At 34.9% G+C, this 26,029-nt stretch overlaps 2 protein-coding genes across 4 annotated transcripts; one reads left to right on the top strand and one right to left on the bottom strand.

Moving 5' to 3' along the window:
• Window positions 1–1,227: 1,227 nt before the first annotated feature.
• LOC584362 (ubiquitin-like modifier-activating enzyme 5) lies at window positions 1,228–11,108 on the bottom strand. The gene is made up of 12 exons (XM_030996923.1): window positions 10,941–11,108; window positions 9,581–9,626; window positions 9,107–9,196; window positions 8,309–8,418; window positions 7,349–7,435; window positions 6,790–6,871; window positions 5,455–5,559; window positions 4,848–4,975; window positions 3,994–4,129; window positions 3,198–3,276; window positions 2,466–2,575; window positions 1,228–1,776 (listed from the first exon to the last, which is right to left on the bottom strand). Exons 1-12 carry the CDS (start codon window positions 11,081–11,083, stop codon window positions 1,690–1,692), a joined length of 1,203 nt encoding a protein of 400 aa, XP_030852783.1. The 5' UTR covers window positions 11,084–11,108; the 3' UTR covers window positions 1,228–1,689.
• A 103-nt stretch (window positions 11,109–11,211) lies between these two features.
• LOC115928875 (phosphatidylinositol N-acetylglucosaminyltransferase subunit A-like) lies at window positions 11,212–22,585 on the top strand. 3 transcript variants are annotated; one of them, XM_030996905.1, is made up of 13 exons: window positions 11,212–11,323; window positions 12,270–12,360; window positions 13,018–13,083; window positions 13,301–13,423; window positions 14,226–14,401; window positions 15,200–15,315; window positions 15,967–16,074; window positions 17,110–17,216; window positions 17,729–17,811; window positions 18,561–18,646; window positions 19,059–19,186; window positions 20,409–20,564; window positions 21,432–22,585. In XM_030996905.1, the coding sequence occupies exons 1-13, from the start codon at window positions 11,307–11,309 to the stop codon at window positions 21,600–21,602; spliced, it is 1,428 nt and encodes a 475-aa protein (XP_030852765.1). In that variant the 5' UTR covers window positions 11,212–11,306; the 3' UTR covers window positions 21,603–22,585. The 3 variants fall into 3 exon arrangements, with proteins under 3 accessions (XP_030852765.1, XP_030852773.1, XP_030852768.1); XM_030996908.1 differs by lacking the exon at window positions 11,212–11,323 and adding an exon at window positions 11,698–11,856; XM_030996913.1 differs by lacking the exon at window positions 13,018–13,083.
• The last annotated feature ends 3,444 nt before the right edge of the window (window positions 22,586–26,029 follow it).

The raw sequence follows: 26,029 nt of genomic DNA, 5'->3' as shown, positions 1-26,029 counted from the left end.
ATGTTGTAAAATATTAAATTTTAAATTCTGGAAAAGAGTTTTTTAATAATTAGGGTCTATTTTGTGATGCTTGAGTGTTATCCGTGTACTCCTAAAATGGCATAATAAATCTTAACCCCTGGATTTTTGACCAACAATGTGATTCACCTTATATAGACTGTCAGTTTTAGTAAACAGATGAAATACAGAATTTGAGACCATACTACATTGTTGAAACATTCAAAATCTCTCTCCAATTTTTTTGTTTTAAACCTCAAACTCATAATTAATTACATAATTTCCATAACTTTGTTGGGAAGGTTAAAAGCAAAAGGTATCTTCCAAAACATAGTATACACTACAAAATATTTTGCAATTTAATCCATCTGAAATGATCTGATACATAAGAAACAAAACTAGTATATATTACGCAAAAAATTGCAATGTAACCATATGATATATAAGAAGAAACAAAATCATTATAATATATAGTATAAAGAAATATGTGGCACACTGTAACTAGCTTAAATACAATTAGCATACTGTGCTCATTGCAGGGTGAAGGGTTGACAAAGTTTTCTTATTGTTTGTCATAAAACTACAAACAGTCTATAGTGTTGTATGTTATAGGATAATAATCCTATGCTTACACCTAACTTCATTTCTAGATACTGATAATGCTTTCTCAGACAAAATCACAATAGCAAGCATTGCACAGACCCCTTTGTGCACTATGTTATATCTCATAATATATTCCCATGGCAACGTAAAAGCCTTTCATACATTAAATTAATTTACATTGATAGGGATGTATACGATCTCTAGATTGTTAAGAATTCATGATAAGAAATTCAAACTCATACCACAAGATGAATAAAAACTAAACGAACATACATGTATACTTTAGTTCTATGTGTTTGATAAATTCACATGCTCAGAGCATGGACTTACTAGTAAGTCCATGCTCAGAGACTATTGAATGATAATTAAGTAGGACAAAATATGCTGAGAAATTGTTATTGTTCTACACAATCGTTTAATCCTATACAAGGCATGTTTGAAATAAGTTAGCACTTTTGATAAATATACTTAAAAGTTCTTTAAAACCATTATCACAATATAAATGGAAACAATTAGTCACAAGCATAAAATGGAAGCAAATTCAACAAAATTTGTGAAAGAGAGGGAAAGAGAAAAGAGAGGGGAAAATAGAGAGAGAGAGAGAGAGAGGGGGGGGGGGGGGGAGAGGGGGGGGGGAGACAGATCAACATAAAGAGTAGGAAAATAGATACATGTATATGTAGTACACTCAGAGAAGAGAACAAACAAAGAGATGGAAATGGGGCAGAAATTTTGAGAAATAAATATGAAGGAAAAAAGACAGAAAAACATTTATGAGTTTTTTTATTATATATTCTTACATGCACTTTGCATCTTCAATATAGTAGTCATGTTTAATAGTTGACGAACTTTTAACCTTTTCAGGCCCCAAAACAAGACATGCTATTTTTAGACATCAATCCTTCTACTTAGAGCCTAGTTGTGGAATGATAAGTTACGTTCATCTGCTGAGAGTCACAAGGGCATTAAGGCCTATACTATAACACGGAGTGAACGTCTTACTGGTTCTCAACAGGTAAGATGGCAATAGGAATGGCAAATCAATATAGATCTTGAATATCACAGCTGTCAGGGTGTACAGGTCTGGTTTTATAGACTCTTCATCTTTGCCATTAAATCATCCAATGATTCTCCATCTTCTTGGTTCTCATCTCCACCTCCACTACGTTCAGGTATCTGAATGAATGAATACAAGACATTCAGATCAACATGGTTTAATTATTAATGATATTATAGAACAAGATGAGACATAAACTGAGGATGCTCATGTCATGGGTATTGATAACTATGTGTACAATGACAAAGATGAATTGGATTAATTTTGCCACCACCTCAAGATTCTTCTTCATAATAATAATAATAATAATAATAATAATAATAATAATAATAAGTCACATTTGTATAACGCTTAATGCTACATTAATGTACACTTCCAGACTCTGGAACAGGCTCCCCCTCAATTGAAATCATCACCAACATGAGGACAATCAAAAAAGAATTTGAAGACATATCTATTCTGGAACCATATTAATTCATTGAACGCACACCGCCAGTGCTCTGTAACTTGCATATATGTTAACTCTAACATTGACTGGATGGCATCTCAAAGCACTTTGTATCCAGTCCAGTGGAAAAGGAACTATATGTATTTCAAATATTATTCACCTGCTTTAGCAACCACCCTGCCTACAAACACCACCTCTCTGTAAGGATCAATGCCGTTGTTTCTCTTGAGTAATGCTTCTAATTGTAACATGTGCTAAATGAAAAGTACACAAAATCCACCTGCCTAGAAAGATCACATTTCTTGTCTCCCTTGAACGGTCTTTATACACAGGTTTCATTATACATACACATAGGCCTACCTGTTGTTGTTCAGCTGGTTTATCATAGGCATATGAGATCCCGCTAGCAAGCTCTGGGGCTGGTTTAGAGACTAGATCATCAGCACTAGTCTCGGCTACTAGCTCAATACCTGGCAAGTATACAAAATGAAATAAGGATAGAGCGTACGATCAATGCAAATTGTGGAAAAAAGAAAGTCAAAGTTCTATCATAACATGGAAAACATAGGTTCAATGTGAAATATGATTGTTATTAGGGTTAAATTTCACTGGAAGATGAACTGAAATTCTTTAAAAGTATGATTCTGCCCTATCTAAAGATTGTAGTTGATATTAGATTTAATATCATGACCATTATCATGAAACTAACGAGCTCATACAGGGTGGAAGTACGCATATATATTCTTCATTTTTTTTCTTCATTTTTCTCTTTTTTGCCACATAATGTCATAAAGGCCTACCGGTATTCAAAATGTACTGGATAAAGAAAAGATATGAATACATTCTTAAGACAAATGACAAATTTAATTAAGTACTAATATGGGACAAAATTAGAAAAAGGATTGGTGACACAAAAATTGAAGGCATAACCAAAAAGAGATCAGATACAAAATAATTGGACAAAAAGGAAAACGTATATTTACAGAATCAAATCAAATGCGTAAACTGATATTAAGCATCTATATAGACAAAAAAGGCATTATTTTGAATTTACGATACACATCAGCATGTTTTCTACGACCTTTGACCTACCCCAGTCATTAGCCTCATGTACGACCTCTTCTTCCTTGATTTCTTCTACCTCAGATGATGGGTTCAAAGCTTGCTGATTCTGTTACATAAACATATGATAATAATATCAACAACAATAAAACAAAGATGATGATGATGATGATGATGATGATGATGATGATGATGATGTTGGTGATGATGATAATAACAACAACAATAATAATAATAACAATAAAAAAAACAATAATAGGCTCTTGCGTAGAGCTCATGTCTTTCATCATGGTTCTCTGGCATTTTAAGGAATTCATTTCTTGTCAGGTATGGATATAAATTCATTGAAAATCAGTTGATCATGATTGATTACTATTTCTTCACGGAAATTAAGCAAAGAGAACATGACTGCAAGAACTTTCAAATAATCAACCTGAGGGAAGTTCAACAGTAAAAAAGAGCATCACAAGCACACATTGAAGTATGTGAACATTACAATAATATATTACATCATCAAAACAGGATCTCTGGAATGGACCATTTATTTATCACAGACTGAAAGAAAGAAGCGCCCCTTCCGAGATGAAAACATGTCTGGATTCTGGAAAGCTCACATCATTTGTTTCCCTTTAATCAATTTGTACTTTCTGGTCCTTTCTTTCTTTCTACTCTCTCTATCTCTCTCTCCCTCCCTCCATCCCTCCTCTTCATTCTCTCCATTCTCTCTCTCTCTCTCTCTCTCTCTCTCTCCCTCCTGCTTTGTAATAAATTGTCTAGTTATGGATTTTCAGTCATCAATTAAAATGATCTAGAATAATGAACCAACCTGGAATTCTTCTTGACATTTCCTGCAGAAGCTGTCATCACAGGTCGGGTTAGGTTTCATTGACATTGTAGGGAAGAAGTCTGTGAGGGCGCTATAACCTAGATAGTGAGTCACGTTGCCAAACTCTAGCAGGTATCTAGTAATACAAAGCATATACACGTAGGAAGAAATTTATTCTCAGCTTTTCTCATAATTCACATAAAACACATTACACATTTAAAAATCACAAACCAAAGATTGCTAGCTCTTATACATCGGTACTGTATCCTTTTTAAATTTTTGTCATATCATTCTAATTGTTCTTTGGATACAGTGTTTTTAAAAGTATCATCACCAAATAGTAAGCAGTTTTTATCTACTTTTACATACTGTGGTGTTACCAATCTTGTATGCCATAGTACACAACTGAATGAGGGGAAAACAAATTGGGTAAGATACAAGCAAAGAGTTGTTACTAATTCACTATACTCTAGCTTGTTTAATACAAAAAATGATGCAATACGCGGAAAACAAAAGTATTCTATGATTACACTCTCTGGATATTTGGGTTGTATCTTCCTGCAGTGTGAGTAATGCCTCACTAGATTCTCAATAAAGTCTTAGTCAAGTCTTGGTCAAGTCTCGGTCAAGTCTTGGTCAAGTCTTGTTCAAGTCTTAGTACAAGTCTTTGTGAAGTCCTCGTCAAGTCTTAGTCAAGTCTTGGTCAAGTCTTAGTCAAGTCTTGGTCAAGTCTTGGTCAAGTCTTGTTCAGGTCTTGGTCAAGTCTTACTCAAGTCTTGGTCAAGTCTTTGTCAAGTCTTGGTGAAAGACTCAAGAAGAGAATGATAGAGACAGACCATGGAAGGATAACTTACTTGAGTGTGTTTTGTACTAAAAGACCGGCTACTACGCCCATGGTGGTTGGAAGACTAGCAGCACAAACACCTTCTCTCTTTAACGTCTTCTCATCAATGTTCTCAGCTACCACTAGGGGAGGGGCACACTGTAGCAAGATTGTATGATTAAATCTAACTCACAGATTCCACAATTATTGACTAGGCAAGTTTGAAGTTTACATTCAATTAGCTTGACAAAACTTCTTTTCACTAGCCTTATACAATCCTCACTGGGAAAAAAATTGATTTTTTTTTTTCATTCATAACATGACTGATGGGTATATTGCAAATGGTGTTTGTATAGATAGTTAAAATACCCTCTTATATTGACTGTGCATGAACTTACTAAGTGCTAAGCTGAATATACTTCAAATACATGATCATGTTTATAGTATCACAATTTATTAGATGACATGTTAAGCATATAGAGCTAATCTGCCACATGGTCTGATATTAAACACCAATTTTACCTTGCTTCATTTCAGTTTATTTCTCAGATGATTCAAAAGTTTAAAAGACGAAGAAAACAAATCGTTATAAAAGGAATGTAGAATGGACAAAATTTTAAAAAAGAAATGTAACTCACCGCAAAGCAAGCAGTTTCCCCTGGTTTGATGAGTTGTATGTGACCAGATACTGCATTCTCACTCACTCCTGATTCTATCCAATTCTGATTTATTTCATTGCATGCCTGATTGAAAGATACAAAGTCACAGTCAAATAATATATTTCCTTTTAACGCATTTTCTGTGCATATATACCTATAATGTTTTTTTTTTAAATATATATACAGTCAAACCTGTCTATAGCGACCACCCAAGGGAAACACAAAAAGTGGCCTTTGTAGACAGGTGGTCTTTGTAAACAGGTTCCTTTAGTACATGATTCAATGAGAATCCATTTTCAAGGGAAACAACAAATGTGGCCTTTGTAGACAGGTGGTCTTTGTAGACAGGTGGTCACTAAAGCAGGTTTGACTGTATATATATACTGCCAAGTGACATCATAGCTGCCCCATCAGTGGAAGCCTTAGGCAGGGCTCGGGACACAAGGCGCCCAAAATCCAGGTTTGCACTATCAAAATTTGAAGTTTTTATATACAGTTGATGCATACAGACAGCAAACGGTTCTATCCAGACTCCCTACCAAGAAGTTAGTGTGGAGCCCTGCTTTAGGCACAAGCTGATAGTGTGATACTTGGTGGATAGATGGGTAGTAGACTAGAGCTACTGCTGCTTGGTTTTACTTGCACTATTGATGTAATAATTGCAGCTGAACTGCACCATCTCAAGCACAGCACACCTATAATAATCTTCAGGATTAAAGGACACATGACTACTCAAAGAAGAAGAAGAAGGAGAGGAAATTTCAATTTCAGAAAAATCACACATTCTGTGATTATCTTTAAGATCTAACAATCACTGATATACAAACCATATGTTACAGCCAATTTGCTCAATTATAAACATCTTACCGATGAATGTTTTTCTAAACTCAGCATTAATAAACAGAGTTCTATGCAATGTGTTGATGAATTTCAAAAATGAATATTGGGAGTTCCATTTTTATCCAGCTACACATCTACTCTATATTAATATCTTACAGTTTTAGATGATAATAAAATAAAAAATATTGTCTTTGACCAACCAAATACACTTAGAAACATCCTTTTCACCAAATTCATGGCCTTGAAATACACTGTGCATTAGCTAAATAAGGGAGAAATCAGAAGGCAGAGAAAGAGGCAGATATGTATTGATTGACAGACAGCAAGAGGAAAGACGAAGAGAAAGAGAGGGAGGGAACGAAGGAGGGAGAGAGAGAGAGAGAGAGAGAGAATTGGATGGAAAGAGATATAAAGACAGACATACAAACTGATAAAGAAGGACAGGAAAAGTGAGTAATTAATTATAATACCTACCATATTAATGGCCATTCTTGCTTCAAAGTTATCCACACAGCTTAGCACCAGGTTGACAGCCTCCCCATTTCGACCACCATTTCTGCATTACAACAAATACAGACGCCTTATTATACCAATCATTTCTACATTATAAACATATCGAGAGGAGACAGACTACTTATATGTTCAGCCTTTGCTGATTATTAACAAAGAATATCATCAATTACTTGTGCGATTGTAAGGATATGATGCTTTTATCCTTGAGTGAAAAGCATTCACTGCTGACATTTTCTTTGCAATTTTTCAAATATATCATGTATTATATTAAAATGACCACTTCAAAACAGACTTAAGAATATCTGGCCTGTTGTTTAGTGAGAGAAAAAAAAAGCAGATAACTTTCAAACAATGGGAAACACAACATACAGTCAGAAGAGGAGAGTCACAAAGGTCATGGTGATAATTTGATTCACCTGCTAAGGCAAACAAAACTGCAATATGCTATGATCTTCAATGAAATAAATGAAAATGAACATCAATGGATAGTAGCCCTAGATTGTAGATTATAGATACTCACTGAATTCTGCTCATGAAATGTTTGAAGTTCTCCATAGTTGTGATGTTATAATTGTGAGTCTCAAACTCTACATCTGGGTTGATATATCTATGAAAAAATGCATGAAACAAAGACTGTTGCCTCATCAGGATTAACCAAATGTACAATTATGAGTTGTGATTAGAAAATGCACTAAATTCATTTTATGCCTATACCTATATTTTTTTTTTACTTCACTTAAATAACATAATATTTTACCAAAATCCCCAAATGCCTATTATTTCATTGATATCTTCTTTTATTATTGTTTGTGTACCAATACTGTATGATTGTATATATTTTCTATTCAAATCTGTAAAAAAAATGCTTGCAATGAGGCCTTTGCCAAAATAAAATTTGATTTAAAAACTTTTCAACTCAATTCAGTACTGTTCTCCCCGAGGGCCAGCAATCATATCAAAGTTCATTTTCATCTACTAGACTAAACCTAGACTAAAAGTGCTATTCAACAAACCAAATACTATTCCACTTGTTTTAAGTGTTAATATAATTAAATGAATTTAAGAAAACCTCTCTTGAATGGCATTACTACCAGCATTTGATTACACTGTAATAAATTGATGTGCTTTACTAAAGAGTCATAACTCCATCAGACAAATATACTGGTATGTGATTATGGTAAAACTTGAAAGTCATCTTTTTTCCCTTCTCTTTTAGGTAACAGGACCGACATTTTTCATTTTCCAGTATTTTTAAAATATGTGAAACTTTTAAAATAGCATATTTTGAGTGAACAAGGTGTTCTTAACAAAAGATGAAAATGATCAAGCCCTGTTTCTTCATCATTGTGATAGGACAGCTTCATTATAGACCATGGACACAAAGCCTGTGAACCAATGGATCAAAGGCTTTTCTGACCTTGTAATTATACAATCTAATTGATATGTCACTCTGACAAGCCCTTTTAAACCGATGGATTACCTGAGAGTCTTTTCTGCTGCTTGTACTTTGCTCATACCAGCTTGATGAGGTTGGAAGAAAAGACGATTCATGTTAGCAAGCTCTACCTTATCATAGTCAAACAGCAACAACTAGGAGAGAACAGAAATAAAACTACCAGTATGTAAATGAATTAATAAATACCTCATGAGAAATCTAGAGATTAAAAAATGGTATGTTTATATTCTGCTGACAATATGGTGTAGTAGCATGGAACATGGACAGTGATAAATGTTTAACAGTTTGAAAAATAAGAAGCAAGTTCAACAAAGTTTAAAATGTTACAATTAAAAAGGATGCTAACATCTATGGATAAATCTTTTTACCTTAAAAAAAGAAGGTTTAAATTCTGAAAAGAATGTTTCAATGCACAATGTTCTAAGTACTAAACTCAAACTTTCATGGTAAATAGTAATGGTATACTTTCACCTATGTCTGACATACTGACATAACAATCTTACCATAATTCATAATGGCTGCTTCCTGATGAACTTTATTTTTTTCTGGTAACAAAATAATCTATTTTATACAAGGGGGATTACATTAAGAGTAACAGGGGAATAACGAGTAAAAAGTGAATCATGAGAGGCTTAGGAAGGAATATCTCTGAATTTGACTTCATAAGTAAACTTGGAACAGTTTCTCAAAAGCATTTCGATTTTCAAGAGTAAGTTCATGGACAATTGGACATCCCCTTCACATGCATGTCAACTTTTCAACGGAATGTTCACATACTAAGACATGATGTTTTAGTGAAACTGCCCCGTGGTCTATTCTTACCTTGCCTATTCCACATCGGGTCAGCATTTCAGCAGTGACACTTCCTACACCTCCAACACCAACCACAGCGACTGTGAAGTCTCGGATTCTCTGTACACACAATCAATGGTCAAGAATTATTTGCCGAACTCCATAATATCATTATTTTCCCTATCAATTCTTTACCCTCTCCCTCTTTATCCTCTTCCAACTTCTCCAATTTCTGCTGACAATTGATAATGTGTTGTTTTTAGAGCCAAAGTCTCAATAGAAATAGATAACAACAAGTTAATGAAAAAGAGAGAGAGAGAGGGAGAGAAAGGAAAACAATTTTCATTTACATGTATGTATTATAGATAGTTGAATAATTAGAAATACCTGGTATATTTATAACAGACATACATTTAGCGTAACCAATTTCCTTTTTACTATTTTTGCAAAAAATGATTCAAGTTATTGTATTCATTTAATAAATTTAACTTAAAATCTACTTACCTCATAATTATCAACAATGCCCATTCGCTTCAATGCCATCAGTCGACTGTTGATATGAATACAAAATAAATAAAAACATTGATTTTTAAATCTGGCAATGTCTGGAAACAAACAAACTCAAATACACTTCTGTCATCTGAGAGGCGCATAATTATGGGTATCATTTAATTTTTAATATGTATCTACATGTAGCTGTAAATCTAGGAATCAAATGCAAGTCTCTTCAATTGCCATATTCAATTATTCATAGCTGACATAGGGGTCTATTTATTATTATATTATACGTTTCTAGTTTTCTACAATTTGTACAAATTGTTATTTTTCCAAGATTTCAAAGATTACTCATAATTTTTTCATATCACAGATGTGGATATATAGTATTAAGTAGATAACTGCAAAACATGTTTTTACAAACTCTTCCAAGCAGACAGATTTTTCTGTCTGTACATATACTTACACAGAGCAGTAATGTAAGTATACTTTTTGTGTATTAAGAACTGTTTAGAGGACCTCTATTAATTCTCAACATTTCACTGACAAGTTTGACACACATACAAATTTTAGCTTACATTTAGGCATGCGCATAACGCTTATCCGATCTCGGCAAAATTGCAGCCTCATATTCCTAAATTGGTGCCGACAAGTTCCCTTCTAGTTGGCTATCACTGGTTGTCATTTGCTCAATGTTATAAGATATTGTTGCGAGGAGAAAGCTTGCGATTTCCCGTTTGATCCGATACAATTATCATGATATATCACTCAAACCCTCTATTTTATCAGCATCCTTAACAGGTTAAATATTTCACTTAGTTTAAGTCTTAAGTAACTATTTTTTAAGTTTGAACAATTCTCATTTTTGTCATATTTAGGTACAAACTGGAAATTTATACCGAGATGTTTGTTGATTTTTCTATTTTTGTGTTTGCAATGCCATGTGTGGGTCAGTTATGAGTGAAGGGCGTCACCTGTTTAAAGCAGGAAGTGTCAAAATCTCTGTGGTGTGACGTAATCTTACGTATTGAATTTGCCATTGAACTTAAGTTGCGCTTAAGTTAAGTAGGCCCTCTATCACTTAAAATTGAAGCCACTCGAGCGGATCGGCCAATGAGAGCACGTGAACTCACTGTACAGCGCTCAATGCGCAAGTTCTCTTTTGATTTTCAAAATAGATTGTATTTTAATGCTAATTAGTCTAGGTGTCATCAATTGTCACTAAAGTACCGATTTCGAGTGAACTGACTTGAGTTTTGTACAGTGGAGTTTGACATGTTGAGAATCTATGCAGTCTAGATCTAGTGTCTAGTCTATATCACTTAATGACTAACACAAAACCTAATGTATGGGACACTAGTTTGTTTACCTGTATGGATTACTGTCAACTACTTCCGAGCTCATCGTCTCTATTTTCTGTCTTCCTGCCGAAGAAACATTTCTGTCCTTCTCTGCTTGTAGTTCCTCTTCCAATTGTTGGATTTTAGCACGAAGTTCTTCAACACTGGCCATTATATTCGTACTTGTGTTCAAGGAACGAAAACATATGCTCAAGTTTCTGAAGTTTACGTGTCAATGATCACCTCGCTTCCTTCTTAGAAAATCATCTTTAAAATAATATTTCACCGTTGAATCATCCACAGAACAATGGGTACGAATATTGGATGATGATTCCACCTGAAGTTTTTCCATCACCGGGAATAACCTTGTAATCGAGTCAAACTTTGATACTAAAATGAAGCATAACGTTTGGTAAGTTTTGCTGCCCCTCCCATTACAGCCCCGTGTGTTGAAAATAGACGTAGTGTAGTCCCAAATAATATGTTTTGTGTTAGTATGACTTGTTCCCTTTTTCTCCCCCTTTAACTTGATGGGCGTGGTCAATATGACAACTTTTAATGTGAGCATTAATTTTTGTGTTGGCTCAACGGGGGGAGGGGTGGGGGGGGGGGGGGGGGGGTATCGAGGTCTATTTTTTTTTTAGTCAACACTTCCTACCCCCACTTGCAGAGACCCCAAGTTTAAATCCTGTTGTGCGTGAGAGCGTTTTCAGACCCTCGAAATGTGTGACACTTGGTAGCTCTGCACTTGAGCACCGGCCCGTCTTTTTGTTTGTTTTTTTAAGGTAAAATTAATGTTACTATCTTCTTTTTTTAACATATTTTGGGGGCCAGGGGAGGGGCCCGTACCCCCGGGCTCCCATCCTGGATCCGCCACTGTTCTATCCCATTGACCTCTACCCTCTAGATCAATAGCGTCTTTTTTTTCAAGCACACAATAAAATGGTAAGTCATAAAAACTAGGTACGATGAAACATAAAAGCAGAGAGCAAACACATACACATATGAAATAATACAGTTGTTATATATGAATGGGGACAGCTGGGTCCTGGGAAGACAAAAGCCTGCCTAGACCCCTCTATATGAAATATAAAAAAGGCATTCCTTTAATTGATACAAAATAAGACAAATAAACGAGGGTATATGGTAAAGGTGCAAGAAAAACAAATTATAGGAAAGATTATTAAAGACAAAAAAAGACAAAGACAAGCCATATTGTTCAGCTACAGCATATCGAGTTTCAAATGTGAAATGCTGCTGGGTGTTCTCATTGGAATGTGTACTAAAAGATCACCAGGACGCGATTTATATTTATGGTGCCAAGAAAAAACATGATATATTTATCTTCTTTTTATCAGTATGGTGTCAGACTTTTTCTTCCCTAATACTGGAGGTGTTGAGAGTCATATCTATCAGTTATCACAATGTTTGTTAGCCAGAGGTCATAAGGTATGTATTGACTTTATGTAATAAAATGTGTAAGCATTGTATAAATCATGTCACATCAATAAATAATTTGTACGTTTTTATTGGACAGTTTATTTTGCTTATAAATTACACTGTATCCCAGTCTTATTTAAAAACTAAGTTGCATACAAATCTTGTATTCTATTCAGTGGTGAATTTTTAGAACTTTGCTATCATCAGTCATATAAACAATATAAAGATTCCATATTGGAATATATACAAGACCTCTTTTTCATCTGGATAATGGTCAAGTTCAGCTTAACCTATTGACTTCTGTATTCTCTCAATGTGTATTGGCTTTATTATTACAGTAGCCACCCAGTTCCTGTGGGTAGGGGGTTAGCAGATGAATCCAATCCAATGTTCATACTGTGTACAAAAACAATTGATAAAATGTAAAGCATATTGCATTACAAATCACAAATATGTATTCTTTTTCTAATGGTTTGTCATTTGTTGCAAATTATCATGATTGGGATTATTTGGTATAAAAAGGCAACTTCCGGTCTCTTTTCCTGCATACCCCATACTGATTGATGTCATAAAAAAACTCTGGGCTCTTTGTGTAAAAAGCACCATCAACTTGAAACAATTATGAACATATCTGTGTCATTGTATAACTCTTCTCTTGTATCTCAGGTGGTTGTGATCACCCATGCATACGGTGAAAGAACAGGGATCAGATACCTTACAAACTTTCTCAAGGTAGGAGTATTTTTATACATTATAACATTTCTATAACAATAACATTCTAGAGAGCAGTTATTTCAATAATGAGCTTCCTTTCATTATTACTACATTTTGTATAGATTCCCCTCTGCCATATTTTTCACTGATTTTTTAAAGCAAAATCCTCAAACTTCGGCTAGCAATTATTAACATGAGTTTTCATTATGATGCTAGCCTTCTTACTCCCCTCTAGGTATATTACTTGCCATTTGGACCATTCTACAACCAGTGTGTCCTACCTACAGTGTTTACAACCCTGCCTCTTATTAGGAATATACTCATCAGAGAAAACATCTCCATCGTTCATGGGCACTCAGTAAGTATATGTGTTCCATATTTATACTCATGTTCTTTAATTGATTTTGATATTGATTCATATTAAATAAAGTGATGTTTTAAAAATGTTAGCAAATGACTGTGTTATGAATATCGAAATCTTCATTTGTCCATTAGTATTATTTATACATACAGCTTTTTTTGTATAACTTGAGTGCTTCAGAACCATATAATCACATATATGATTGTTGGTAAGTTCAAGGGGATGTATAACTTGAACCCATTGACTTCTGCATTCTCTCTTTCCCATAAGCTTTAATACAGGAGCCAATTGGTTCTAGTAGGAAACGGGTTAAATTCTTTCTGAGGGATCGTCACTGATTACCCACAGACACTAAATGTTATGATGTGGTGTGCTCTGGGTTACACCATTGGTTTCATTTGATTTATTTCATTCTCGATCATACAATCATCATAAACACAAATAAATGATACACAAAATTTGAAAATTAAATCATGGGGAACTCCACAAATATAGCCCTCGGGCCGTTTACAATCATAGGTTAAAGAACCCTTGTGCACATTTTTTTCATTTTCATTCCACAAACTTTTAGATGTGGAGCAAGAAGAGATTAACAAAAGGAGAGTTTATATCATATTGGCAGGGATTGAAAGTACATGTATGCCATGTATCATGGCAATAGTTTCAGAAAGATACATGTAGGTTAAACAGGAGAGGGATAGGGGCGACAATTAGATGATTATTTTCTCCCTCATGTAGATCATTTTGGAGTTCCTGATCATGTATTAAGCTTCAAGTTATAATATCTCTTTCTTTTTAGTCGTTCTCTACAATGGCCCATGAAGCGATGTTTCATGCTAAGACCATGGGTTTAAAGACAGTCTTTACAGACCATTCTCTCTTTGGTTTCGCTGATGCGAGTTCCATCATCACCAACGCCATCCTTCAGTTCTCATTGGCTGATGTCAATCATGTGATCTGTGTGTCACACACAAGGTTGGTGATAGAAAGTCTATTTCTTTACGTATTTTGTGTATTTGCAGTGATTTTTTTAAGATATTAAGTTGAGGCACTTATAGAAACATTACAAAGTCTTTTTGCACTGATATTGTTTGGCATTGTATGCCTTTCTGGTTCTTGACAGATGATATGTGCTAAAAACATTCTAACGAGTACAAATTGTTTTTGAATTCCTGACCTGTATACTACAACACATTTATTCTCACATGACATATACAATAGTTTCTATGTAATAATAAGGTGAATTTTTAACGTGTCTAATACTATGTTTCTAGGGGCTATGGTGCTGTTGTCCTAGCAACTATCAGTTAAAGCATAGCACTTCTACCTAATAGAGAGCTAGAATAACAGCACCAAACTTACAATGTTACATAATAAAAAATATAACATACTGATATTTTGTTAATATGAATTGCAGAATTGTAATTGAAGATATAACAAGAGTAGAAATACATTGCATACTTTATTTGTTCACAGGACTACCATAATAACATTTTTGAAACATCTTTGAAACAAACTATAATTTTTGAATTACTCTTGATCTGCTTCAAAATACTGGAATGATCTACCACTTAGAATTAGACAGACAGTCTTCATCAGTTATTACCTTCAGAAAGGCCTTGAAAACACAACTTTTTTGCAGTTTGTAGTTGTAAAATTGTTTTTTTTTATTACATGTATTTATGTAATTGTCATTTACTGTAAGAATTTTGGGCCTTATGGAAAAAGTGTGTTATAAGTAGTAATAGTAATAATTTGTTTTTCTCATCATAGTAAAGAGAACACTGTCCTGAGGGCATCTATGTCACCTAGTCTGGTCTCGGTCATACCCAATGCTGTGGATCCTACCGTCTTCAAACCTGATACGTCCAAGAGGAAACATGATAGAAGTGAGTAAGAGTGAGTGACTTAGAGGGAGAGAGAGAGAGAGACAGACATAAACAGACAGACAGACAGAGATAGTGTGTGAGAGAGACAGACAGGTAGACAAAGAGGGAGAGAGAGAGAGAGAGAGAGAGAGAGAGAGGGAGAGAGATATTCAGAACCACAAAGAATTTTAAAAAATGGAGATGGAGCAAGTGATGAGTGTCACAAAGAGAGAATAGACTGAAAAGTAGTGTAGGGCAAGTGAAAGACAGTAGATACAGTATTAAAGAATGGAATGTTACTCTATGAACATTAATGGATTTAATTTTTAAGGAAATAGCCACAAGTAAAAGTAGAATAGATGACATATATTGAAAAAATTATGGTCTGAATGTATCCTTAAAGACACCTGTATATTGACTTGCATTGTTTCTTGTGGAATAAAATATGATTATGGACATAATATTCAATTTTGAACGTACATGAGGAATACTTTCAGGATGAATACCATGGTTGAAGAGTGATATTCAAGATAAAAACATGCAGTAGTATCCCGAACAACATTGACATTTTTCAGAAGTATTAATCACTGGTTGTTATTCTCCTTATTCTTATTCTTATCATAGGAAAATGTAACTAACGTCTGTGATTTTGTATTTTGTTTGTTTGTAAAGTAACAATCGTGATAGTGAGTCGTCTGGTGTACAGGAAGGGTATGGATCTACTTGCCGCCATCATTCCTATCATATGCGAAACACATCAAGATGTAGATTTCCTCATTGGTAAGATCCCAGTCCTTCTTCAATTTCTAGAAACTCTCTACAGACTCATTTAACCCATTGCACACTGGAACTGTGTGTCTCCTACATCAAGCCTATATAAATTCAGTACTCATTTGGTTAAAAACTAATTTAAGAAGGTCATGGAACAGTGACAATTGAATGTGAAAAGCACATTTCATGACAAATAGAATATCAATCTTAATTTTTCTTAACAAAGGGTCTCCTATCTGTATCAAAACATCAGTATTATGTTTCAAAGTAAAATAATTTTGTGAAAAAATTGCTGTTTTTCTCTTTTTCTAATTTAATGTAATATGTAATATGAGAACTTCCTTCATTTAGGAAATCAGAGTTCTAGATAGTAAACAAAAAGAATTGAACACATTTCAGTTATGATATGACTTGAATAAGTCGCTGACTCAAAATGTAATTTGATGTATTATATTGTGCCTTCCTATGCTTATTTCCTTTCTAACACGCATTTCTCTTTCCTTTCTCTTTCCTTATCTTCTTCTCAACCCCACTTGCAGCTCATCATTTTGTATTATTTTCTGTACCCTCGATCTCTCACTTCTTTTTGTCATTGTCTACTCTTTGTATTATGACCGTGTTCTTCTATCTTTGTCGTGTAAAGTATTGTCTTGTCCCTTTCTCGTCTCTGTTGGCATCCCCCATTTTCTTTCCCCTATTTTGTAGTTCCTTTTGTAGTTACAGAATAGTTAATTTAATTACTCATTATTCCTAAGTAATATTTGAGGTGTTCACACTTGTACAAGCATTGCTTTTTAGTGGACCCTCTGTTTCCAACATGTATTTCTTACATTTGTTTTAAATGCATATAATTGATTTGTAATGTTTTGTTGGAAACATGAATAAATTTTAAATTTGAAATTTGATACACCACAAGTTAAAGAATCTTTCACTGCTTGGTATCTTCAGACTTGTTTGTTGTAGCTTTTAGATGTTACTGATTTCCTATGATGTACCGGTATTTGCAAATTGATATGTTCATCTGTACTTGTGTACTCTCTGCAGGTGGAGATGGGCCGATGAGAATCAATATTGAAGAAGTAAGAGAGCGTTACCTGCTCCAGGAACGGGTCACTATGCTGGGGGCTGTCCAACATTCGAATGTCAAAAACGTGAGGAAGATATTCAGTCAAGCTTTCACTACTTTTCTCCCCCTCCGTCTAATTCTTGTTCTGTATTGTGAGCTTAATAATAATAATGCATGGTTTGGTTTGAGTTCTTGATATCATTCATGGTTTGCATCCAATCTATGTTCTAAGGTACGTGAATATGCATGGTATGATAGACCATATAATATCTGTGAAAACAATCAGAATCTGCACACTTTATTTGAAAATGTGACCGTTTACCTTTGTGGCTTTACTTTTTTTAACTTTTCTGCATGCATGTCAAATGCATGCTCTTAGTTTATTGCACAGAAACCTAAATCTAAAAGTATTTTGTTGTGCATTTCTGGACAATTTGTGAAAATATGAGGAAGACTATTAGTATCGTGAATCAATCTTCCATCTTTCCAATATATTATAGTTAGTATCTCCAGAACAATACTTGTATTTCGCCATGCTTTGACCCAACTGAAGTTATATGTGGTAAAGTGATTTTATATTGTTACTTACTATATCAGGTGCTGAACCAAGGAGACATATTCATCAATGCATCACTAACTGAAGCCTTTTGTATAGCCATTGTGGAAGCAACTCTTTGTGGGTATGTTTGAACAAAGATCATGATTTGTCTCTTTTCTTCAGTTGAATAATTGGTTCTAAGGTGTATTTCAACCATATCTTGTTTTTGTTTGTTTTATTTCCGAAAATCATCATAAAAAACAATAACATAATATAACAAAATCAAAGACTTATATAACAATGATAGAATGATAAAACGGCTGGGTAGTCCATTTCAGAGCCATTAACCTAATGGCTCTGTTCTTTCATGGAGTCCAATTGGTTGCATGTATTTCAGACTTAGGTAGGTGGTTTCTAAGATTTGAGGCAGTACTCTAGAAGCCGTATCAGAGATGTTAAGGAATTATAAAGACAGGAAGAAAGATTAGTTTGACCCTTTTGTATTTTGTGTGATCGTTTGGATTGATTAGAAAATGAGGAGTATAAAGTACATTATTAGTTATGATATGTGGAGTTGCTGTGGTTTAATAGAAACGTGTACATGTATTTATGCTCACTTCTTAAGAACCTAGAAATAGCTCAGCTGTGACAGTTTTTTTAATGGATTTTCAGTACCATGTCTTTGATTAGGAATACTGCTTAAATTTTGATACGAACCCAACAACCCTGATAATAACACAGGCGCATTGAGCATCCATTTTATTTGGAATAGATGTGAATGTTTCATGTTTTTATCTACCATTATCTGTATGGAGGCAGAGGAATGGTACTATTTGTTCAATTTGTAGGTTTTTTCTTTGGAATTGCTGGACATTTGTTTTCCCTTTACAGATTACAGGTTGTGAGTACGAGAGTAGGAGGAGTGCCAGAAGTCTTGCCTGAAGATCTTATACTACTTGTTGAACCTAGTGTAAAAGGTATGTTGGTTAATCATCTGACTTCTAAACCTGGGATAACTGGGCATTGAAATATAGATCAAGTGAAAGTAAATCTATTTAGAAGATTATTATATTTATATTTTTAGTATACTTCATAACTTCATATAATTATATACAAGATCTGAACACTGTTAGATAGAGCGTGCATAATATCCTAAATTTTAATTTACCTGCATGGTTTAAAAGGTTGTCAAGCGTAGAGACACACATACACATTTTCTTTCTCCTGACCAAGATATATGACAAGATCCTGTTGTTTGACTGCATTTTATAGGGTGATTTCTTTTTATCCATGCTAATTAAAAGATGCTTATTGGTGTTATTTATCAATTGATCCTTTTAATACTTGAGGAGACAGCCAACAAACAACATTGGTTTTATTCCACCCCAGGTATCTTGAGTGGATTAGAAGAAGCCATATCAAGGAGAAGAATGGGAACCTTTCTGTGTCCTGAGGCCGTCTATCAACGCATGGCTCATGTCTATACCTGGCAAAATGTTGCCAAGAGAACAGAGAAAGTAGGTTCCGTTTGAAGAAATTCGTCACTAGATATGGACTGTTGTGACCTTTTTAAAATTATTTATAAAAATACTAACTCCAAATTTATCTTTATCCTTGTATCACATTTGATCCTGATGATCTTCAAAATAATAAAAGAAACCATGGTAGCACATATTCTTTTGATCAAATCAATTCAATTCAATTCAATTTTATTTCATTCAGTTAAAAAGACATTTCATAACATAAAAATAAACTGAATAGATTGCAACCTGAAAGGAAAAGCAGAATCCTTATATAAAGGTTGACCCTTTTTTATAATAAAAAATAAAAAATATATTCGTTACTAAACATTAAACAATACACAAATCATCATTTTGTTCCCTCTATCATTGCCATCATGATTATAAACATATTCATATTATTTTTATTTCCGTGAAAAATATAATATAATCTGTAGCATCAATATCATGATTTTCGTTGTTATAATTATCATGAAACATAAATATTGCACATTTGATTTGTTTCTATTGTAACTGCCATTTTATGTAACATTATATTTTATAAGATGGGTAGAAGAATCCCTGCAATCTGATTGGTCAATTACCATGTAATTAATTTTACTTGATTCATGCGATATCGGTGATCGATACCACCGATCCATACCACCGATATCCTTTTTTTTTTAATAATTCTCTTTCTTTTTTTTTTCTTTTTTATATTTTTTTTTTTGGTGATAATTATTTGTTTTTCATGTTTTTTGATAATTATAGTCTGTTCGAAAAAAAGAAAAAAAATATACAATTTTTTTTTTTTTCTTTTTTTTAAAGTTTACAGTTTAATGTGCACTGACAATTTTTTTTTTTTTTTTAATTTCATGATAAGTTAAAAATCATGCCTCCGGTAAAAAAAATCATGCGTCGGGTAAAAAAAATTACCGGACGCATGATTTTGCCATGCATTCGGTAAATCTGTAAAATAACAAAATTTTGTATTTTGCATCTTATAAAACAGATGATGCACAGGTTCAATTCGTGGGTCGGTGGAATTGTGTGCACGCGGTACCTTTGAATTTGGTCTAAAACCATTCAAAGGTACCCTGTGCACACAATCCCTACTGACGCACTCAAACCTGTGCATATCATTTGTATACTGTGTCCCATTCATAATCACATGACCATCAGATGGTTGGATGGTTGTATCCGCTGTTAATGATTGTTTTGTTTTTGTTTGTTTGTTCAGGTTTATGACAGCATATTGAATGATGAAACTCTTAGCCTGCCACAACGGTTTGATTGCTACTACAAGTGTGGACCAGCAGCAGGAAAATTCTTTGTTCTTCTTGCAGCGATCAACTTCATTTTCTTCTGGTTCTTGGAGTGGTTTTCTCCGAGAGAGGTAAGGCGTCTTCATACCTATAGTTACCTTGTTTCAAAGGTATCAAGTTCTCACGTTCGAAAATCAGCCCCCAGTGTATGCGTAGTGTTCCAATAATATGGAGCAAATATAGAAAGTACAATTATTGATCTTGTCAAAGAAGGATATTTTCTGTCTTTACAATCTTACAAAAATGGTGCATTCCATGATGCACAGATGGAAGTACTTTTTTGAAAAGAAAAAACAAGTCTATTTATGAAGCACCTCCATCTCTTTGAGATTGATAGTGGTACCTCTCCATTTCTTAACGATCTTGGGATATTTGGGGTCATTTGTTTCATATGCTAACTACAAACCAAAGGACCACTGGGTGATATTAAATTCAAACTGTAACAAGATGCATGAATTGCTAAGTTTCTTCATGGGGCTGTGGTTTTGGGGTCACTCTAGAAAAAAGCCTCTTCTCAGAGTTCAAACCAAGAGCCTGTAGATTTGAGTCCTAGTCGGATGTTTATGTTCTTAGTAATAGACAAGATAATTGTATCTATAACTGTCTTTCATCCAGATTCAGTAAATAGCTATACTAGCAGGAACAAAGTTGTAGAATATTTTCTATCTAAAATACAAGGGTGATAGAAAAAAAGGTGAACATCATCATAATTATTTGTTTACGTCCATTTTTTCTTCAAGCCTTCTGGTGTTTAGTATCCACTTTGGTAAAGCCAGTGGCTCTCTTCTTATGTCTTGTTCCAAGATTTGCAAGCATCTGGATGTAGAGACCCATGCAGGGCCACCCATTCTTTAATAACAATAGTTCAGGATGATCAGTGGAAATATTCATATTCAATTTACTTTAACTTGTGTTCTTTGCATTGCATTTCTTGACAGTATATTGACATGGTTCCTGGAATGCCAGAAGTAAAGTCATCGACCAAAGGAACGGAATGCCCTTCTGCTACCACTAGGACTGTAGATCCTTCTGCAACTAAAGACTATCCTGCATTGAGTCACAGAGTAACAAGGTCTAAGGCAAGGAGAAAGCAAGTTGTACAGAGTTGATAGAGGGCTATCAAGAGACTTTAGATCCTTCTGCAACTAAAGACTATCCTGCATTGAGTCACAGAGTAACAAGGTCTAAGGCAAGGAGAGAGCAAGTTGTACAGAGTTGATAGAGGGCTATCAAGAGACTTTAGATCCTTCTGCAACTAAAGACTATCCTGCATTGAGTCACAGAGTAACAAGGTCTAAGGCAAGGAGAAAGCAAGTTGTACAGAGTTGATAGAGGGCTATCAAGAGACTTTAGATCTTTCTGCAACTAAAGACTATCCTGCATTGAGTCACAGAGTAACAAGGTCTAAGGCAAGGAGAAAGCAAGTTGTACAGAGTTAATAGGGCTATCAAGAGACTTTAGATCCTTCTGCAACTAAAGACTATCCTGCATTGAGTCACAGAGTAACAAGGTCTAAGGCAAGGAGAAAGCAAGTTGTACAGAGTTGATAGAGGGCTATCAAGAGACTTTAGATCTTTCTGCAACTAAAGACTATCCTGCATTGAGTCACAGAGTAACAAGGTCTAAGGCAAGGAGAAAGCAAGTTGTACAGAGTTAATAGGGCTATCAAGAGACTTTAGATCCTTCTGCAACTAAAGACTCTCCTGCATTGAGTCACAGAGTAACAAGGTCTAAGGCAAGGAGAAAGCAAGTTGTACAGAGTTGATAGAGGGCTCTCAAGAGACTTTAGATCCTTCTGCAACTGAAGTCTCTCCTGCATTGAGTCACAGAGTAACAAGGTCTAAGGCAAGGAGAAAGCAAGTTGTACAGAGTTGATAGAGGGCTATCAAGAGACTATAGATCCTTCTGCAACTGAAGACTATCCTGCATTGACTCACAGAGTAACAAGGTCTAAGGCAAGGAGAAAGCAAGTTGTACAGAGTTGATAGAGGGCTATCTAGAGACTTATATAGTTATCCTTAGTTGACAGTGAGAGACTCAGAGGATGGACCACATCTTGCAGTGCGGCAGGACGGGTTGCACAGATGAAGACCTGGCCCTTGTGATTGAAACGGCCATTGCAGCAATCGGGCGGTGGAAGAACTTAATTTAATTTAATTTAATTTAATTAAGGAACTTTACATAACTATCTTAATCTAAGGAGACACGAACAAACAAAGTGTAGGTATGTATTGAATACCTCTACTCACTTCCATTATCAGTTGCATTATCATCAGTGTATTTTTCCTAAAAGCACAAGATGTGCTGATGTTTTGTTCTTAAATCTCTTCTTACGAAGAATGATTAATAATAAACTTTACGAAGTCTTCTATTAGTCTTGAAAGAACATAAAGGTTTATATGGCCAGCCCAGACAACTTTAACCTTCATTTCAATGTTCCTTTTACTCATTCTGAATCAGTATTCATTTCTAAGAGTCCATGAATTATTGGGAAGTTATGTGGGAGTGGGAATACTGAATGTATCCCCAAAATTGGTTGAGATGCAAAATTATCTTCTCTACTCTTTAAAAGTAAATTTACACTCAATCTAGGGTATCTTAAATATGCTGGTATGTTAGCACTTTTGTCTAAATTTTGCCTCAAATAAACATATTCCTCAAAATGAAATGAAGTGAATAAGAAATATTTTGACCCAAATGACCCAAGTCTTGATTAATAGATATGATATGAAGAGGAGATTAGACAAGTATGTGATATACTACATATCTGTATTTAAATTCATGATACTTACTTAATGAGCGATGATGTATGTATGAAAGTGGAAATGTATCCACTCTTTGTTCTTTCAGTAAGGTATTGTTATGCAATCATACATATTGTATTTGCAGCTGATGAATGCTATTCCAAATGTAAGTACTGTTCTTATGCAAATCTACATGATTGAATGGAAGACCACCTCTATTAGTGATTATAAATGTCAGAAATAAATAAATGAATAAATTGTGCATGAATCTCTTTCACTCAAATGTATTTTATATTTTTTTTGGACAGTCTTACACCACCATGGTTTGAAATGTGATGTTAGAGTTAGGAATGCTGTGAATGCATTAGGATTTTTTTTTTTACCTATAACACCAACTCTCTGACCAGAATATCATTCTTGTGTCAAATAAGAATTTGAATCAATCACTGTGCTCAGAACTGCCATTGTGTAGCGTAACAACCATTTTTTAAAAAGCATAACATATTGGGAATATTTATTATGCATTTCAAGTACCTATGCAATTTCCTTTTCTACGGTTGAATTGATTCTCTTTCCATCTGAAGTGTTTCATAAGTTCCATGGACAGTTGTTTATCTTTTCACTGTGGTTTGAAATGTTATGTCATGCTTTGGACCAATTTTATCAAAATTAGCATCTGACCAGAATGTTCATATTAGAATTGGAATTAAATCCCTGTTCCCAGAACTGCCATATAGTAGCATAACAATAATGTACTGCATTTCAAGTTTACGGAATATGGTGTAAAATTGTAAGACAAAAAGATGTAAGTTTGAGTGGCAATGCATTCTTGAATATGTATCTTTTGACAAATTTGTATATATATGAGATAAGGAATATAGAAAATGGTATAGGAGATTGAATTTTTTATATTAAAATTATCATATTTTAGACTTTTTTATACTATTTTTGACTTTTTCTTTTTCTTCAAAATAAGTGATTCCGTTTAAGAGGGATACAGGGATAGTGGGATGTTATTAGATAGTAGGCAGAAGGGCATGTATTAGAGCATGGACCTACTACGAAAAGTAGGTCCATGATTAGAGAGAGAGAGAGAGAGAGAGAGGGGAGACTGATACAAAGAGGGGAGAGAAAGAGACAGAGAGGGGGGGGGGGGGGTGAATGACAGAGAAAGAGACAGAGGGGAAAAGGGGTGAGGGTATAACAAAGAAAACAGAAAAAGGCAAGTACACAATATGATTTTGACCATTGATATCAGCAGCCGATTCAGGGGAGGGGAAAGTGCCCCCCCCCCCATCCCCCGTAAAAAAGGAGGGGAAAAGGGAAGATAGAAAGAAGAAGAAAAGAGGAAGGAGAGAAAAGGAGGGGGAAAGGAAGAAAGGGGAAGAGAGAGAGAGGTGAGAAAAGGGGGAAAAGGAGAATAATGAGAAGGGAAAAGAAAGAAAGGGTGATGATATCATAAGAAGGGGCGTCGCCCCACCTGTCAGGATATTTTCAGTAAAAATTGCGCTGCTGTCAGGAAAAATGAGAAAAGGGGAAGGGGGAAAATAAGAAAGGGGGAAAGAAAGGAAAGAGCAGAGAAGAAAGAAAGAAAAAGAGGAGGAGAGGAAAAGAAAGAAAAGGAAACAAAAGAAATGGGGGAGGAAATAGAGGAGAGAGAGGGGGTAGGAGCCTGAGAGAAGAGGGGTGGGAGTAAGAGAGAGAGAGAGGGATGTTGGGTAGAGTCACCACGTCGAGGGGGCAAGAAAGAAATACGCAAAGATAATTATGTTGCTGTGTCGGTATTCTTGCTCGATCCTCGTGTAATATGTCAATGCAGAAGGTTGAAGTCGGTGAGATGTATTATGTCGGTCGGCCGGCAAATATTTTTCTCCTCCGAACTGTGACTTTTTATCGGACAAAGAAACATTTTTTTTAAATTCAGACAATGATTAAGAGTCTGTACAACGAATCGTCTTCTCTCTCTCTAATATTTTTGCACGGGCGGGGGGGGGGGGGGGAGGGGGGGACTGAATTCAGACATGGATTGAGAGTCGAAAATAGTACAACGAATCGTCTTCTTAGTAATTTAAAGAAACGTCGAGGCTTCCGCGCTTTGCTCGGGAGGGAGGCAACTGAATGCAGACAAGGATTAATAGTCGAAAACAGTACAACGAATCGTCTTCTTTCCCTAATAATTTAATGAAACGTCAAAGCTTCGCGCGGGAGGGGAAAAATGAATTCAGATAAGGATTAAGAGTCGAAAACAATACAACAAATCGTCTTCTTTCTCTAATAGTTAATGAAACGTCAAAGCTTCCGCGCTTTGCGCGGGCGGGGGCAACTGAATTCAGACTAGGATTAAGATTCGAGAACGGTACAACGAATCGTCTCCTTTCTCTAATAATTTAATGAAACTTGAAAGCTTCCGCGCTTAGCGCGGGATGGGCGAACATGAATTCAGACAACGATTAATCCATGTATAGCCTTATCCCATCCTATATATTTCTATTCTGTTTTGTCCCATCCAGCAATCAAGATATTCATTACGCTCAAGGTCAGACCCTCTTCTTCTGCAAATCCCCCGCATCAATTCGAAGAAGGGTCAACAAAATATAATTTTTTCTGGTCCCACTATTTGGAATAGTCTCCCATTACGCATTCATTCCTGCACCCCAGTATCAACATTTAAGATAAATCTCAAAACTTATTTATAATAATAGTGTATATTTATAAAGCGCATTATAAATTGTAAATTTCTCTACAGTTTTGTACAATCATAACAAATTTGAATATATAAACAACATTAAAAC

This window comes from Strongylocentrotus purpuratus, unplaced genomic scaffold, assembly GCF_000002235.5.
Source record: "Strongylocentrotus purpuratus isolate Spur 01 unplaced genomic scaffold, Spur_5.0 spur5_contig_857, whole genome shotgun sequence".
In the NCBI taxonomy this organism is placed as follows: domain Eukaryota; kingdom Metazoa; phylum Echinodermata; class Echinoidea; order Camarodonta; family Strongylocentrotidae; genus Strongylocentrotus; species Strongylocentrotus purpuratus.
The sequence above is the reverse complement of the archived record's forward strand: the minus strand, read 5'-3'. Positions and strand labels throughout refer to the sequence as shown.